At 31.4% G+C, this 18,596-nt stretch overlaps 1 protein-coding gene across 6 annotated transcripts in view; it reads right to left on the reverse strand.

The window, feature by feature from the left end:
• The window catches only part of LOC118182320 (septin-7-like), a 176,184-nt gene that overhangs the window by 26,347 nt on the left and 131,241 nt on the right, over positions 1 to 18,596 (reverse strand). For all 6 annotated transcript variants that reach the window (XM_085822163.1, XM_085822165.1, XM_085822164.1 and 3 more), the window contains 5 exons: positions 13,483 to 13,617; positions 11,097 to 11,214; positions 9,950 to 10,042; positions 9,672 to 9,768; positions 5,879 to 5,930 (listed from right to left, as the gene is read on the reverse strand). In XM_085822163.1, coding sequence (XP_085678289.1) covers positions 5,879 to 5,930; positions 9,672 to 9,768; positions 9,950 to 10,042; positions 11,097 to 11,214; positions 13,483 to 13,617 — 495 coding nt within the window. The remainder of the gene's footprint in view (positions 1 to 5,878; positions 5,931 to 9,671; positions 9,769 to 9,949; positions 10,043 to 11,096; positions 11,215 to 13,482; positions 13,618 to 18,596) is intronic.

The following is an 18,596-nucleotide window of genomic DNA, read 5'->3' on the forward strand; positions in this document are numbered from 1 at the left end:
CAGATATTTTGTGGATAAATTAAGAATATTTTAAATATCAGTGCTTTTTAATACAATGACAGATAAAAATGCACTCATGATTTTACTGCTTGCAACGTTGAAAAACGTAATCACGTTGCATTGACGGTAATAGAAAAAGTGGACATTCTGCAAAAGATGAAAGACAGATGCTACTCCTCAGTTTACAGCAGAATCATATGGAATTGCAACACAGACCGTGTATGATATATGGAAAAATAAAGAAAAGCTGTTAAAGTTTGACAGCAACAGTGATTTTAACACTGGAATTTGAAACCGGAAATCTTTACACGAGGCGAAATCAGGAAACCTCGATGTCATCTCGTACAAGTGGTTCCAGCAGTGGCTCGAGTGATGGAGTACCAATTTCAGGACTGCTCCTGAGAGAAAAGGGGAAGCAGAGTCATGCTGATTTAAAAATAGAGAAGCCTATATATAATCAATTTATATATGTAATAATAATTTAATGCATATAATAAATTATTGTAATAATGTATATAATAATTTAATTAAATGTATTTAATACGCCTTATTTATTTTGCACTTTTAGCTTGAATAACATGAATTATCTTTCCTGTCCCAAAATCCACAAAATCCTAAAATCCGCACAACCTCTGGTCCCAAGCTCTGCGGATTTCTGGACTTCTACTGCACTTGATAATACCTTATAGCATACTATCTGTAAGCTTAATCAGTTAAAATATTATACTTACAAGTTTTATAAAAGTGGATCAATTAAGACTATACAATAATCACAAATATTCTCATTAATCACAGTAAAAATATTTAAAAAAATTCAGTACTGTTCTGTTATCAGGACCGGATTCAGACATGTATGGACATATGCATGTGCATACATGTGCATATATGTGTATATGTATACACACATACATCCGTACTTATATACATGAATACATACATCTATGCATATGTGCATACATACATACACTTCTAAACCCAGTCCTGATAACAGAACAGTACCAAAAATTCTTTAAATGCCACTGGAAATGCAAAAATCATCTTGAAGTTTATTCTTGTGATTTTATAATAAAAAATTAGATTTATTTATCATTTTCTCATAAGTTTATAAGAAAGACGAGATCCCTAAAAATTTTATGATATTTTCTACAAACAAATTTCCAGCCTTCTTAAAGCATTATACTTAACACATAAACATAAAGATTAACCTAGTCCTACCAGCTTTCAGACTGGCATACTCCAAGGTGATCAGACATCCCGCTTTTGGCAGGACAGTCCTGATTTTTAATAATCTGGCCTGCAACGTTTTAAAAAAAGCTTTGAAGCACGACAAGCTAGGGAATGGGGGGGGGGAGAACAGAAAGAGATTATACCATTATATATATAATATATAATGGTTTCGGCTGCCACGTGGCTATTTTGCTAGGATACGAGTTTTATATTATTTTTGTTAATTTTAGAATATTAAACTTTAATAATAAAAAATAATTGATGAGAATGGATTGTCGAGAACTGCTTATCAAAGTTTGCATTGTTGATCAGTTGTTAGAATTCGATCACCATTGTTTGGACTTAATGAACAATAGCATTTTTTGGCATTGGTGAGGACTAAAACATCTTGTAACGTCTCTCAGATGATACACATTGTACTAGTGCTAGTTAAGCAAGTGATGTTAACAAATGATGAGCTATTCAGATAATTTAGGTGAGTAACTGATTTCATAAATACATAAATTTCCTTGAATTTAGCAGACATTGCTCGTATTATTTATATTTTATAGTGGCAGCAAAAAGTCTAGCGCCAACCTTGAAAGTGACACTTACAACTTATATTATGGAAAATTCAGAGATAAAATAATACAAGTTAGTATTGCTATTATTTAGAAAGATATATTAAAATAATTTTAAAAATATAGTTACTTTATAACAAATTAATTTAATTTATAAACTAATAATAAAATATGTTCATGTAATTATGTACCTATTTATTGTGTTTTTAAGCAATATAAATATAATAATTTATAATATAGTTTTAAATAATTTTTTTAAGATTTTTAACATAATAAGTAAGAAAAGAGGATGCAAATTCAACGATGATCTAGAATGTGAATTACCTTTTATAAAAAAAAAAAAAAAAAAAAAAAAGTGATTACATAGTAAAATGTGAGAAATGTAATGGTGAATTTTCTATTTCCCATGGTGACACAGAATGATATTTCAAAGCACTTGGAGACACAGAAACACAAAAGATGTTTAAAAACTGCTGCATTTTCACCCAAAATACAGGATTTTTTTTTTTTTTCTGAAAAACAACTTATGAAGACAAAGAAAAGAAATTAGCATTAGCAGAAGGTCTTGTCTCTTTTCATGCCATTATTCCTTCAGGTCTATGGACTGTACATTACAAGTTGTCCAAAAGTTATTCAACAAAAGATTTGCCTGTGCCAAAACAAAATCCGGGACAATTGTATGCAATGTGCTTTTCCCATATCATTTTCAGAATTAAACAAAAATCTAGAAAAAACTAATTTTATATCCATATATTCTGATGCATCTAATCATAAGAATATAAAGTTATTTCCAACTATTATTAGATTTTTTGATTCGGAAACTGAAATAAAAATTAGAATTTTAGATTTTGTTTCTTTGCCCAGCGAAACTTCTGAAATAATTTTCAGTTCCATTATTAATATTTTGGAAAAAACAACTTAAAACATAAAATGAGTGCATACTGTGCAGAGAACATGATCACAAATTTTGGAGGAAAAGCAAGAAGAGGTACAAATAATATTTTTTATAAATTAAAAACTGATTGGTGTTGGTTGTGCAGCACACATAATACATAATGCCATTCAAACAGCTGCTGACTTGTTGCCTGTACGTGTGGAAAATACTGCTATTAAAATATATTCTTATTTCTATAAATACACTGTGCGTGTTGAAATGCTTAGAGAATTTTGTGAAACCGCGGAAGTCCAACATCAGAAAATAATATTTGGATACAGTAAAATGCACTGGTTAGCTCTTTTGCCAGCTGTCGAAAGAATTTTGAAAATATATGATCCTTTGAAATCCTACTTTCTATCACAGGATAAATGTCCTAGAATTTTAAAAGAGTTTTTTTGAAAAAAAAAAAAAAAAAAAAAAAAAAACTTCCAAAATTTGGCTACAGTTTGTACACAATCAAGCAGCTCTTTTTCAAAATGCTATAAAACTTATTGAGAGTGACAAAATTTTAGTAATTGAAGTTGCAAATGGAGTTAATAATTTAAAATTTCAGTGTCAAGAGCAGTTAGAAAATAATTTTCTTTCGCTAACTATTCGTAATAGTATAAGCCAGCTAGAAGAACAAGGTGCAATAAATCTTGCAGATATCATGAATCACGTTAAAAAGTTCTATAGTAACTGCATAGATTATTTAGAAGAATGGATGGAATATTACAATGATATTAAACATTTTCACTGGGTTACATTAAAGCAAGAACTTAATTGGAATGATGTGCAAAAATCATTCGATCATATTATTCAAAATTTCCCATATAGTAATATTTCCTGAAATGATCTTTTTAATGAGGTATGATTATTAAAAAATATATATTTAAGGAAAAGGTTAAATATCGAGCATCAGCAAAAATTACAATAGAGAAGAAATGGTTAGAAATATTTCATCATTTTGAAACATAGCATGTTCCATACAATAATGTACTAAAAATTGTGGAATGTCCTTACCAGGAACTAATGCTGCGAATGAACACGTTTTTTCTAGGGTAAATAAAGGGTGTACATCAGAAAAATCCCAATTAACTGTTGACACTTTGAAAAGCATTTTATATGTGAAATATAATTTAACAAATTCTTGTGAAACATTTCATGACCTTTTAAAAATGACAGCAATTTACTAAAAACAATTCGCTCAAATACAAAAGAATATAATAATTATGCCAAAGAATAAAAAAATACTATACATAATTTTTTAATATATTATATTTGTAAATTGTACTTATGTTGAAATTAAAATATATTACCATACTATTTTTGCATTCTTTGAACATTTTAGTTGCTCCATATAGAACAAATTTTTAATCAAGACCCCCCCTGGGTCAATGGTGTCCCACTTTACCAATGTTAAAATCTGGTCCCCTTAGTATACTCCTTTTTCTATTAGCCAAATTTTATACAATCAATCAATAAGTATGAAAAAAAGAGCCATTTTGCTCTACATTTATCAAATGAATTTAGAAGTTTTTGTTATTTAAAATAATGACATACATATAACATGAAAGATATTAAATAATATACTTTTACATAAAGATTATTTTTGATTTAAATTTTATTATATTACAACTCTATGTAAAAGGTAGTAAAACTATTTTTTTAATAAATGTTATTAGTTTTAAGTTATGTAAGGCTAAATTTTGCCTACTGAACAATAACAACGTAGAAGCCAAAGAAATCACCACCAGATCATATAAAAAAAAGAAAGGCTTCAGATTTTAAATTACGTCCAAAGGGACTTTTTTTTTAACGTTTGGTGTGTTACCTTTATTTATTAAATATCACATTCTTTGCACTTAAACCATAAAATTCAGTTCAATAGCAATGTCACAAAATAATTTTAAAATGAGCATATCTTTAGGATTTCTGATACACAGTTCTGCACACTGGAGATAAAAAGGTTTATTTCCCCCCCGTAGAATATTACCATTGCTCGCTTTTAAATCATTAAGTTTGTTACTCAGAAAAAATTGTTAAAGTTTTACAAAATATGAAATCGATAATAAAACAAATTCCAAATTTCAAATTTGAAATTGCCACATGTCCATATTTGTAGGAGGATTACGTCATTCAAAATTCGATGGCTTTATGTACCGTTGTTTTATCACAATGCGAGAAATATACATAATTTATGCAGATTTTTCATTATTTAATTTCTTCAAACATAATGCAGGACTCATTTGCAGTTTAAAAAGTAAAATGAACATTTATAGCGATTCAAAACAAAATGAAAACAGTCCCTATTAGTCCTTCAGAGACAAAGCCCCTTTGGACTTTCAGTCTCCCCCATCAGAGACATTCCATTTTAAAATGTACAACAACCTTATATGAAACCATAATAAAATAATGTGAATGGGCGACAATCCTTCACGCGGATTCTTACTAATGAAGTCGAGGGAGCAACTAAGAAAGCTACATTTTATAGCAATTTTCCTTGCAGTTCAGCTTATTAAGATTATTTTACTATTTCATTCTGCATTTTATTTTCAGTGCAATTAGCTGAATATCTTCTAATCACTTCTAATATATTTCAGCATGGCACAGATAACACAGCTTATAATCAAAGAAACTGATAAGAAAGCTATTTTAAATATTATAACTGTAACTCTCATAATGGAAGAAGACATTTGAGTATTCAGAGCAGAAAGATTTAGATTAGAAATTGTCTGGGGAGTTTAAAATTTTCCTCCAATGGATACTATTGGCATATTGTATATCACTGGTTCTTAAATGTTTTAATTCTTTTGGACCAAGGATTTCATTTTTACATTTAACTATTCTGTAGTTAATGAGATTAGAAATGTGACATATGAAAAATACCAATTAAGGAATGAGGCACTTCAAAAAGAATAATTATAAATATGCTATTTTCAGCTCAGAAAGAGAAATCACCAAACTAAAATGCTTTAGCAGCTTTTATAAATTAAAATGTTATTTTACAGTATATTCGTTTATTATTTACATGAGTAAAATGCATGTATGTTTGCTATTCGTATGAGCAAATTTTATGCATTTAGGGGGCTCAGTGAATGCATTATAAACATTTTTTTGCTAGTATGTATAAGCATCATATAATTTAAGAACTTGCTTAATAAATATAACTTACCTAATTAACATATTTCTAAGAGCTAGGAAGTCACAATGTTCCATATTTTCAACTGGAAAAAAAAAAAAAAAAAAAAAAAAAAAAAAAAAAAAATTATTAATTAGAATATTTTTGTATCTTACCTTTTTAATTATATATATACATACATTAAATGTGCATTAACATAAATCTGCTTCTTTGGAGATTTTAGTTTCACGCCAGAATTTACTATGATTATGATTTCTTTGAATTCTGCTGTACAATACTATTTTCAACACAATGATATTTCAAGTTTTTGCACCTTTTTTTCTTTATATTTAGATTTCTTTTCCCTTGACTTGCACAGAAAGAAATGATTAGGCATCTTATAGCCCATAATGTGAAATTCAACAATAAACCTTAACTTGAGAGAATGAGCTACAATGTGCAAAATTCATTCTAATCCAGACATTATCATTTCAAAGGCTGACAAAGGTGGCCAGATGGTCATCATGGACAAGAACACTTACATCGATGGTGTCACCAAACTCTTAAACATATAATCTAAACCCTAAAGACCTTTCACCTTCGGACCTCTCAAAAATAAAAACTGCAATAAAATCTTCATAAATCCTTTAGATCAACTTAAAGCAATTGCTTATCCCATCTGTTGCGAATTGTGCCAGATTATATTTCTAAAATTCATAAAAGTGGTATTCCTCTCTGTCCTATTGTATCAAATTTAGGCACTGTTAGACCCATTAGCTAAATATTTAGTTTCTCGATTTTCAACTCTATTAGGTAATAACATTTACACCATAATTCAATAGAGTTTGTAAAAAAAAAAATTAAAGCATTTCTCCTAAAAATTTACTCATGGTTTCTTTTGATGTAAAATCATTATTCACCAATGTTCCAGTGGAGTGCATTAAGATGTCTTGAAACCAGACTTTGTGAATTTCATTTCTCCTGCATTGATATTGATGAGCTAATTACCCTTACTCAACTCTGTTTGAAACAAATGCATTCTGTTTTCCAAAATAAGTATTATAAGCAAACTGAGGGATTAGCCATGGGAAGCCTTTTCAGTCACATCCTGGCTGATATCTTCATGCACTATTATGAATCAAAATTATTTGAAACTTTAAACTTCCCAGTATGGTTCTGCTATGTAGACAATACTTCTACCCTGTTTGATGGTCACAAAGGTGATTTAAATAAAGTTCTTTCAATAATTAATCCCATTGATCCTGCTATTCAGGTCACTTGAGACATGCAATTCTCTTCTGTTCCTCGACATTTTGGTCACACATAACACATCTAACTTCAGAACTACTGTTTACCATAAACCTTAATCAACATTTTCCTCAACATTTTGGTCACACATAACACATCTAACTTCAGAACTACTGTTTACCATAAATCGTAATCCGTTTGCCTTCCACCAAACTTCAAATCATGTCATTTAAATCAATCATGTCCAAATCATGTCAAAAGTTAGCTTCATTTTATTCCTTTGTTTTCCATGCACTTCAAGTGTGCTTTTCCAAACTGGCTTTTGATCAAGAACTAAATTATTTAAAAGCAGTTACTATTGACAGGGGTTTTTCACCCAACATTATTAATCAAGCAGTTAAAACGTTCCCGTCTCAACACACCAAAAGGTACACTCTGGTTTTAGGAGATTATAAGAATTCTGTTGTCCTTCATTTCTTTCTATTAATTTGCTACAATGTATGTATTTTACAGTATTTTGCATGTATTTTACAGAAATTTAACTTTTTGTTCGTTTATTCTCCTATCAATAAAATTCCCAGTTCCATACGTAAGAACCCATTCTGGATATGAATTCCTGGAGTATTTACAGGATTCCTTTCCAACGTGGTTTAATTTACATTGGTCAAACCAAGACAGCCTTAAAATTTCATATTAAAGAACATGAGGCATATGTTTGGAAAAAGGAAACACAGAAGTCCTCTGTTGCCCAGGACTGTTGGTCTGAAAAACACTCCATTGGTGAATTAGATTTTCTAGCAGCATTTCACATTAAACAAAAATCTTTCTCTTCTAGTTAACAATCCTAATTCCAATCCATCTTTACCTTTAGCCTTTAAAGAAATTATTTTTTTTAGTTTTCTTGTTTCATCAATAGATGGCACCAGTAACTTAATTCCTGTCCAGCCATTCTTATCACCATATCTTATCTCGTTCATTTGCACTTTGGCAGCTGAGGATGATGGTTTTGTAAAACCATCAAAACTAGTCCTGGAAAATTCGCAAATATAACGCAGATTTTTGCTGTTTGACTTCTAAATTAGTTTTTCATTAGTTAAAAATAAAAAGCTTCATGTCTTTAAGCTTTTCTAACTATCTTCTTCAAAATTAAAATGTAGTCAGCAAAAAAGACCCAGGTATATATTCAAAAATATAGAAAATTTTTCAATTGCAGTTGTTTTCCAAATTTCACATATCTTGAATTTAATTCAGATATTGACTTAAAAAAGTTAACGTAAAGCTGTCATTGTCAGATATCTTTGCCAATTTTGCACATTAGGATATACATTTTTTAAAAAAAAATTACCATATACATTTATTAATTTCCGTAAAATTCTTTAGTTATGCCTCATTTAAAAAACTATTTGGGAATACATACCTGTAGTCAATATTTAAGAAAATAAATCCCACAGTTATCCTGCTTTTGAAGTCCAACAGAGCAGAGCTGTAATATGTTGTTCCTGCAGTGATAATTTTCTAGCAGGTATTGTTCAGTATTTCTGGTCCCAGCTGAATCTATATAAATTCCCCAAGCTATTTATAAAACTAAATAAAAACGTCTAGAAACATTTTCTCACATCATTTGTAAATCTTGTTCCCAGCGCAGTGTTTTAGCCCTCGGATTTTTTTAAAATAAACTTTATAGAAAAGGATAAAACTACTTGCATCTAGAGATAGCAGAACTTCAGAGAGACAAAGAAGGTAAAAAGTAACAATAGAAGGTGTTTGGTTTCACTGACAAAATTTTACAAAAATTTAAGACATTTTCCTCCGTACAGAGCAAGGGAAAAAAAAAAAAAAAAATGCTGAGTTATGCGTTAATTATTTGCAGGATCTCTTCTTTGAATTATAAATCTGGCAACATATTTATTGTAGCAACATTTCACATGCGGCCTTCAGCTCAAAGTCCACATTAACAACATCATTTCTAAATATAATTTCACTGCAAGTTACAATGCATTTATTTCTGTTATTTTTCAGTCATTTATTTCTCTTAGTTTGAGGGCTTTCAGGATCAGTTTTTAGTTTAGATCTACAAAGAACATATAGGGAGACAAAAATGAATTTGAGAAGGAGCCAAGCTTTACGAAGACTTCTAGAGAGCTTAAAAAATAAATTGTATTTTTCTTAATGCACAAAGTGCGAGCAATGCAGACTATAAAAACATTTTAAGCCTCATAATGCTATATTTTCAGCTGTGACAAAATTCAGCCCAAAAAGCCAATAACAATGTGATTAAAAACATCAATGTAGATCTTTAATGCAGAGAACTCAAGCTGAAAGCAACAACTGTTTACGACATGTGACATTTTCCCGGTTTAATTCTTTTGCTATATTCATAAATTTTTTTTTCATCCATTCTCTCCAGAAATAAAATTAAGGATACATGATTTTATGACTCTATATGATTTTTATAAAGTATAATTTTCTGAATTTAATCAAAAAGTGCACTATGACCAAAAGAATGACATGTGAAATGTTTTGTTGCGAAACACTTTGTTTTTTGTTTTGTTTGTTTGTGTGTTGTTTTTGCTATTTGAAGATAGCAAAATACAATTACCTTCAGCAATGCCCCATGGATATCTTCTTCCTCTTAGGCGCTTCCCATTAACTTCAATTACAGTATTGCTTCCAACTACAGCAAATGGCACTCGCTCCTTAGATACAGATGAAAGATGAGAATTAAAAAGGAGGAAAATACATTGCATACACAAGCATACTACTTGAAAAACAACAAGGAGTTTTAAAAAAAATCATATTTTTTTAATGTTTAAAACAGGACCTATGCTTTGTGTAAAAAATTATTCTGAGGATTAAAAAAATTAAAATTTATATTACCTTTAAACATTTTTGTATTTTACTTTCTTCTTCATTATCACATTCAGGAAAATCATATATATTTATTTTGTTCCTAGAAATTTCTCCTAAAATCTAAAAAGGGGAAAAAAGCAATTTGTGACAAGTTATAAAAAAAAACCTTCATATAACCACATAATAATACATATTATGCTACGATTTGAAAGTCTGATTTTTAAATATGCATTGTTACACAGGTACAGGCAGAAGAGGGCAGGATACCAAAAATTTACCATTGGTCATTCCAACCACACTAATTGATTACTCATTCTGATGAGCTATGACCACCAAACAACACATAATGCAACAAATTAATTTATTAAATTAAAATAATTTATTTTAAATTATTTGTTTCATTTATAGGATTATTTGAAATTTATTAATTGTGAATTTCAATTTTTGGTCTTTGAAAAATTAGTTCTAAATTTTTTACTTTATAATATAATTTTTAAGCAGCTTAATGCACGGAAATACTAGGCATGTTTATATTTTTTAATTGTTTTACAACTATATATATCAGAATCACCAGAATTTCTAATAGTTTTTGCACTAATAAAATTTAATCATGGACATCAATCTTCAAGATAGGTAAATAGACCAAAAGATTACATACAGTTTAAAACGTGGCACATACAAGGGTTGTACGTACATATGATTTCTCAAGTTAAGAATTTCTGGATTTGAGGGAGTAAAAAATTCAAAATTCTAGCTATATCTGTATAACAGTCACTTCTGATTATTGTTAATCACTTATTTTGGTTTTACTAAACATTAAAATACAAAAGGCAAGTCTGCAAAATGACAATCTACCCAAAGCAAGCGATGCTGATATCCTTCTAGGTAATGCCCCATATTTTTATTTTTTCAAAGCTTTGTTACATTTTATTGTTTTTCACTTGTTTATGGTTTTATGTGTTTGATTTTTTAGGTTTTCAGTTTTTTAATTATTTTTCACTTTTTTAACATACATTAATTTTATATACTTGACAAATCCTTCAGAAATATCTCCTAATTACATTTTAATATTTAATAAAAATGAATGGTCAGTGGCAGTTTTCTGAAGCCCACTATATATATATATATATATATATATATATATATATATATATATATATATATATATACTTACAATTCTTTTAAATGATGCACACTCTTCTGGTGTCATGCTGTCAGCTTTAGCTACAACTGGAATAATATTAACTTTGTCATGTAACCTCTTCATAAATTCCACATCCAGAGGCTTTAACCTAAAATTAAAAATAATTCAATAAAAAGTTAAAAAATTATACGCATATGCACATATATAAATACATCTATGCACTCATATATGGAACTTAAGCCAGCTACATTATGATAAACAAAAGTTAAATTAGATATAATTTATACTGTACTTACAGTTAGTACTTAATAACAAAAATAGCTTTAAAATATGGACTGATGAAAAATTCATAAATACTGGACTGATGAAAAATTCATGAATACTGGACTGATGAAAAATTCACACACTATACCTTCCCCTTCCCCCCAAAAAAATGTTGAAGAAACAAAAATATTGCTAAGTAATAATTATCAAAAAATCTTTTCATTGCAGATTAAAATTAAATTAATATATTTAAAACAAATTTATAACAGCCTATCGTAAATCTAACACACAAAAATTCATACTAGTGCAATGGCTGCAGCTATTTTCTGACAGCCACTTTTAAGGGAAGTTGAACATGACCTACGTTCACATACAGTTCGCAGCTCTTCATTTCGTACAGTGTTGGTCCAAAAGGAAAGCATTATTTGAAATCACCGTTTCTGAGAAAGACTGGGAGTGTGGGAATTCAGTGCTCAAAGTTCCCATAAATCTCACTGCATACTTTTATTGTAGGCCAGCCATCCATTGCTGACCATCCCCACATATGATAACAGATCACACTCTAAGAAAGATTCTGCGAATTTTCAAGGAAATTTTCTGAGGTTTGTAAATATCGAAACCACAAACAAAGTGAATTCACCAAATGACAGATGCTCAGGAAATTTCAGCCGGATAAGAATTCAGGAATTCCAGGAAAAAACTTTGCAGCATCAGCCCTGGAAGCATAAAGAAGAAGTTAGAAGGAGGAGAAAGAAAGCTGGGTAAACTGCTGCTGGATTTGAGCAACCTGCTAGGAGTTAATTTTCTTCCCCATCCCCAACCAGGATCAGCTAGTAATTGCCAGACATTGTATAAGGCCTCCCTAACTTGCTCTGCATTTTTTTCTCATAAGACCCCCCCCCCAAATAACACTACTAGAATCAAACACCACCCAGCAGTATAGTGATTAGTGAAGCTAACTGCTATACTGATGAGCTCAGGTTCTAATTCTCAAAGCATGCATATTTGTTAGTTTATGCAGTAGAAAGTCTGAAATCCGAATGTCCAGTATCTGGAAAGATCTGAAATCTGGAACCCTGTACTACCAGCAAACCTTTTTTTTTTTTTTTTTTTCCTAAATTTTTGTGCATGTTTTACTTTTGTGCATTTGATATTTTTTCATAATAAAATATGTGAGGAGTTGATTCACAATTTCACTTCACTAAAATAGTTACATAGTGAAGAAACAAAAACTTATTCGCATAAATCTGCATGATCAATAATTTGCCATTGTAACCGCTTTATGCTTGGCTTACATCTCAAACCAAAACAATGTTGATTTTACATCTGCTGAATAATTTGTATCCCTGATGCCAACCTAGTTAGCTAATCATTACTTATTAATTTTTGCTTTCATTACCACATCTCTATCAATACAGGGCAACTTGAGAAATCGCATCACACAGTGATGCCTAGACTTTTTTTTTTTTTTTTTAATATTAGTAACTGAATACCGGAGCATGGTAACCTTATGCTGACAATACAATTAGTGATGATTACAGATTTAACCTAAATGTTGACTATTTTGACGAGGAGAAATTTAAGAGAAATTTCTTTCCATATGCAAAAAATAGATTTTGTAAATGATACTCATAGGCAAAAAGATTACATTTGATGCTGTTTGAATTGAGAATAACTGATTTGTTATTCAAATAAGCCCAGAGCTGATGCAGAAGAATTTCAGGAAGGTAAAGTTTTTAAAATTTAGAGAAGTGCCAAGCAACAAATTTAGACAGTGGGTAAATCTTCGAAATTTAGGGAAAGCGCTAGGATGCAAAGTTTTGAAGTGGTAAAATGTTTAGAGTTTAGGGAAGTGCCTGGTAACAGAATCAAGAACCCATGAAATATTTAATATGTATGCACGGGAATGCACAGGTGTTGGCCTTGCTTCAACCTCTGCCAGAGTCAAACACCTGTTTGAGAGTTTAATTTCAACAAGCTTAGCTGCTTCCAACAATTCGGTGAACCTCTGAATTTAAATATTCCTCTTCAGTGCAAAGAACTTTATACTGTAAATTATTTATGCTTAGCCTAGAATTCAAATACATTAAATACTATTCTTTGCAAATCCCTACAGTAACAGTATTTAGTACCATTTTTATGTATAACTTACCCATGTCCCGAGGGAGCTATAAAATATAGACAGCAGTGCACTCTTGTGTCTGGAGAAAAGCTCCTATGAACTCGGGATTCAGCATTTAAGTATTCTTCATATTTATTTTCAATGTAATCAATTATTGGCTGCCAACTAGAATGAAAAGAAAAAAGTCATATTTAAAAAATGCAAATATTAAAAGCATACATAATAATACAAATAAGTAAGATTTTATGAATGCAAGCAAAAATGTCGAAATATTTTGGATGGCAGAGTTACATTTTTTAAGAAACTGACAAATTGCAGAATTGAAAAACAAAAAGGAATTAAATGACATATTTATAACTTAAAAGTTGTTTCAATAGAATTTTCCATATTATATCACCACATAGAAATATATATATATAAATTTGTTTAAACCATGTTACAGTTCCATTAACTTCTAAGAAGGAGTATTATGTGCCAATCATAATATTAATGCAAAGAAATAAACATTCTTCAGCACTATTTGAACATATCATAGTTTTTACTGCAACAGGCTGCTATGCAGAAAGTAGGCCAGTGCTTCCCAATCTTTTTTGCACATCATGACGCACCTTACAAGCATAAATAATTTCACAGCACTATATGAAGGAACATTTTTCTATTAACATCATAAATTTCTTCACTTCATACTAGAAATTCAATTAAAATTTTTTTCTTTATAATATTTTTGTTTTATAATACATAAACATTTCAACTTTGTATTCATTTCAAATAAGTCTTCTAATGAAATCATAACACAAAATAAATTAAACAAAAAGGAATGAAAATAATTAATCCATACATCTGCAGTGATTGCTATTAAATATAGTTTTTATTCTAAATATATGAAACAAACTATCAGAATGTATAGAGAGAAATTGTGATTAAAGTTTTAGAATGCTTATTTTGCAAAATTATTATTTGAAAATATAAAAGTAAAAAGTTAAATGTATACAAAAATTATTTACTGCGCATAAATATCCTATTACTGTAATTTACGGAAGAAGCGCCGCAGCATTTATATGTTTAAAACTAAAATTTTCAGCGGGTGCGACATTTCTACCCATGCGGCACTTAGGTGCACTAAAAAAAAATTTCCTATGATGTCATTGTGCAGTTTGAATGACCTTGTCATTGTACATAGATGGGTGTTGTTCCCACAGAAAAGACCACTCAGTTGCTTTCTGTGAACTTTATTTTGTTTACATTCTTTCCCTCGAACGGACCTACGTGCCTTATTCACCCTAAACGGGATCTCAGAACAATAATGTTCTTCCCTCTTTCAAATCAACATTCTCATCAGTTTGAATAGTCTCTCTTCTCTGCCATTCGATGAATCTTCCAGGACCCATCCTCTCCCCACCCCTGCCTTATCCATTGTAAATCTACAGCAATTTTTTTCAAAGGCGGACACCACCTGCATTGCAATAATGAATTCTGACGTATTTCCCCTTCACGAATCGATTTTTCTTGGCATTCTACCAGATACAGATCCCATCAGTTTGTGTGTGAGTGATTATGGCAAAGCCTCGAGGGCTATCTGCCTACGGGAAGGGATGCCTTCGTGGAGGACTTTCTAAGGGAAACTGGCTTGCATACATGTTACACATGGGGAAAACCACGAAAACGCCCATGCAACCAGCCTGTTCATGGGATTCGAACCTCGGACCGAACTACCAGTGTTCAGCGACTTTACTGCTCGCCCGCTAGTGGGCCCCATCAGTTTGGGTACAAGTACTTGTTGGATAGTTTTTAAGTATGAAGGGAGTGGAAATTTTTTTAAAATGGCACCTAAACAGCACAGAAGCTATATGCTGCTGGTTTTAACCCTGCAATGGAGGAGCCGGCGTACAAAGTACGCTAATGTCATCTTTTGGACTGTAATTTTTAGACAACCTCTTCCTGAGCTTCCTCCCTTCGTCTACCCTCCTAGAAACATTCCATGAGTGCAATTCACCTAGTATTTCCGGTCAGTCTGGTTTTCGCTTTCCTTCCGAAAGCAGTTATTGTGAACATGTTGCGTAGGCGAACGCAATACGCCACCCCTCCAAGTATGTACAGAAAGAATATTGTACCTCCTGAAGATTATTTGCATGTTTTAGAAGAAGTCTCGGTTGATGAAGACTCTGACAATTTGGATAACGCATCTGATGTCGATGAATCGGAAGTCATCGAACATTCTGATCATGAAAGGGACTCAGAAATTGAGGGAAATGTTTCTAAACATCCTCATTTTCCTTCCTCAAATGATGTTTTCTCAAGAAATGACGATTTTAGCGATATTGAAAATGACATGAGTGATTTAAAATATGAGGACATTTTTGTAAAAACAATTTACAAAAAGAAGAAAGTTGGGGGAAAGTTTCTGAAAGAAGAAAAGGAAACTTTTAAGTGGAATAAAGTTCCCCTCAAGAGCAAATTCGCCAGAACGCCTCGAAAAAATTTGATGAAAGAAATCTGCCCAAGTGCCAAAACTTGTGACGATATAAATGATGAGCTTTATGCTTTCCAGAAAATCATAAATACAAATATGATTGATGCTATCGTACAATATACAAATATTTATCTCAAATGTAACAGGACTGCAGATGATCTCGAAAACATCTCAAAAAGAAGCATGTATGATACTAATAGAGCAGAAATTTTGGCCTTTTTAGGAATTTTATTTTTATTAGGGTGCAGAAAAATGTCAAAACTCAATTTGGAGGAAGCATGGGCAAAAGACGATACCTGGAATTGAAATTTTGCAAGGAGTATTCAAAAGGATATGACAATTGTCTCAAGCGATTTAGAAACCTGTGCGCTGCTATAGATTCGATGATAAAGCCACAAAGTATGTGCAAAGATACTGATAAGCTTGCTGCACTAAGAGAATTTTTTAATCTTTCAATCAGAACTGTCAAAACTTTTATACACCAGGTGACAAACTCACAATCGACGAGAAGTTGGAACCCTTCCGCAGGAGATGCTCTTTTATTCAATTCATCCCCGACAAGCCAGCAAGGGATGGTCTGAAAATTTTTGCAGTTGTTGACTCCCAAATGTTTTATACATTGAAGCTTGAAATTTACTGTGGCAATCGATCCCCAGGACCTTACGAGGCTTCTAATTCAAGTATTGACATTGTCAAAAGGCTAATTTGTGCGTACGAGGTTTCCAACTGTAACCTGACGACCGATAATTGGTATACAAGCTACCCTCTAGCTCAATATCTTCTCACCAAAGGTATAAAACTTGTGGGCACGCTGAAAAAAAAATAAGAAGGAAATTCCAAATGAATTCCAGCCATCAAAAACGAGAGAAGTCGGCAGTTCACTGTTTGGTTTTCAAAAGGATATGACAATTGTTTCACATGCAACGAAAAAAAATAAGTGTGTAATACTGCTCAGTACTTTACATGATGATGACAAAACTGACCAGGAAACAAATAAACCTCAAATAATCCTTGATTATAACAAATGTAAAGGCGGAGTTGATACCGTAGACCAACTTTGTAGTAATTTCACTGTCACCTGAAAACCCAAGAGATGGACAATGGCAATATTTTTTGCACTGCTAAACATAGCGGGCATAAATTCGCAAGTGCTCTTGAACTTCTCCAAACCTGATGCAATCATCAAGTTTAGAAGATATTTTTTGAAAAATCTAGCTACATCTTTGATGAAACCACATCTTCAGAATCGTCTGAAAATGCCATTTCTCCTGTCGCATTCCAAAGCTATTATTAGAAGGCTGGTAACAACAGAAGCAGACAAGACGGCCGAAAGGTACGAGTAACCATCTGCAAAAAAGATCAAAGGATGCTACGCTGAGTGCGGTAGAATGAAGAATAACCACACTACCATAAAATGTTCTAAGTGTTCTAAGTTTACCTGCAAAAATCATCTGGGCAAGAGAGTACAACTTTGCAAACCCTGCTGCAGTGAACAGGGACAATCGGAAGAGGATTAAAGTAGCAAAAGGTTTTCAATTTTTTCATTTGTGAAATTTATTACTTACCGAACTTTTCTTTATGGAATATTTATAATTTGTAAATTTGATTCATGTTCTTATAATTTTCATACAGAAAACAATGCAGAATACTATTTAACTTTAAATTACATTTCCAGGGCATTCCACTTTTTGAATTAATTAAAAATTCGTAGTTTCCATCTTTACTGCTTTTTTCTGTTATTCTTTTCCTTATATCATTTTTACTATGACGAATCACCTTATTAATGCCATATATAAGATTAAATAGTTTCAAACACGAAGCGGAAGCTCAAAAAATGACCTAGCGTACTTCATACGGCACCCCTCTAAAATTGTACCATACGCCAGCCCCTCCAGCTGAGGATTAAGCTTAATGTAATTTAATGTGCAGAACAAATTGGAAATAGAGCAGCAGCTCGAGAGTTTGAAGTGGACGAGACATGCATTTGACATTGGAGAACTGAAAAAGAAGAACTTAAAAATATGCCATAACAGAAAAGAGCCAAAAGATGTGGTACTGTAAGGCACTTCTTTTGGCTTACAGTCTAGAGGTCTTCGAATCTAGAGGACGACATTGCAAACTGTATAAAGGAGCAATGAGGAAAGGGAATGGCAATTTCGACTGTAAAAATTTGCTTACAAGCAAAATTTATGCAAAACGAATGAACATAAATAATTTCAATGGTGGCCTTGCTGATGTAGCAGACTTATGAAAAGAAAAAATATTTCTGTGCGTACTAGAATAACAGTTGGGCAATAATTATCAATGGACTTGCAGGATAAAAAGGAATCTTTTCTATATGTGGCAGATATTATTGACAACGACAACAACAACAACAAAAAAAAAAAAAAAAAAAAAAAAAAAAAAAAAAAAACCACCACCAATTTTCAACATTTCTTACCTTTAATTTATTTTTGAGTTATAGTTTCATGTCATGCATTTTTCTTAACTGATATGTCATATATCAGGACACAGGTCAAGATTTTGTGTCTATACAGTCCACGACGATATCATGCACGATTTAATCTATTGCAGCATTTATGCTGATGTGGTATTTTCTGCATAATTTCAATTAATTCCCCACCATTTTTCTCGAGTGTGGCGTTTATGCTGAAGCGTCCTTTCTTCCGGCAAT

The sequence above is a fragment of the Stegodyphus dumicola genome, chromosome 8 (assembly GCF_044657685.1).
Source record: "Stegodyphus dumicola isolate Sdum_Otavi_A_Nest chromosome 8, ASM4465768v1".
Taxonomy (NCBI): Eukaryota; Metazoa; Arthropoda; class Arachnida; order Araneae; family Eresidae; genus Stegodyphus; species Stegodyphus dumicola.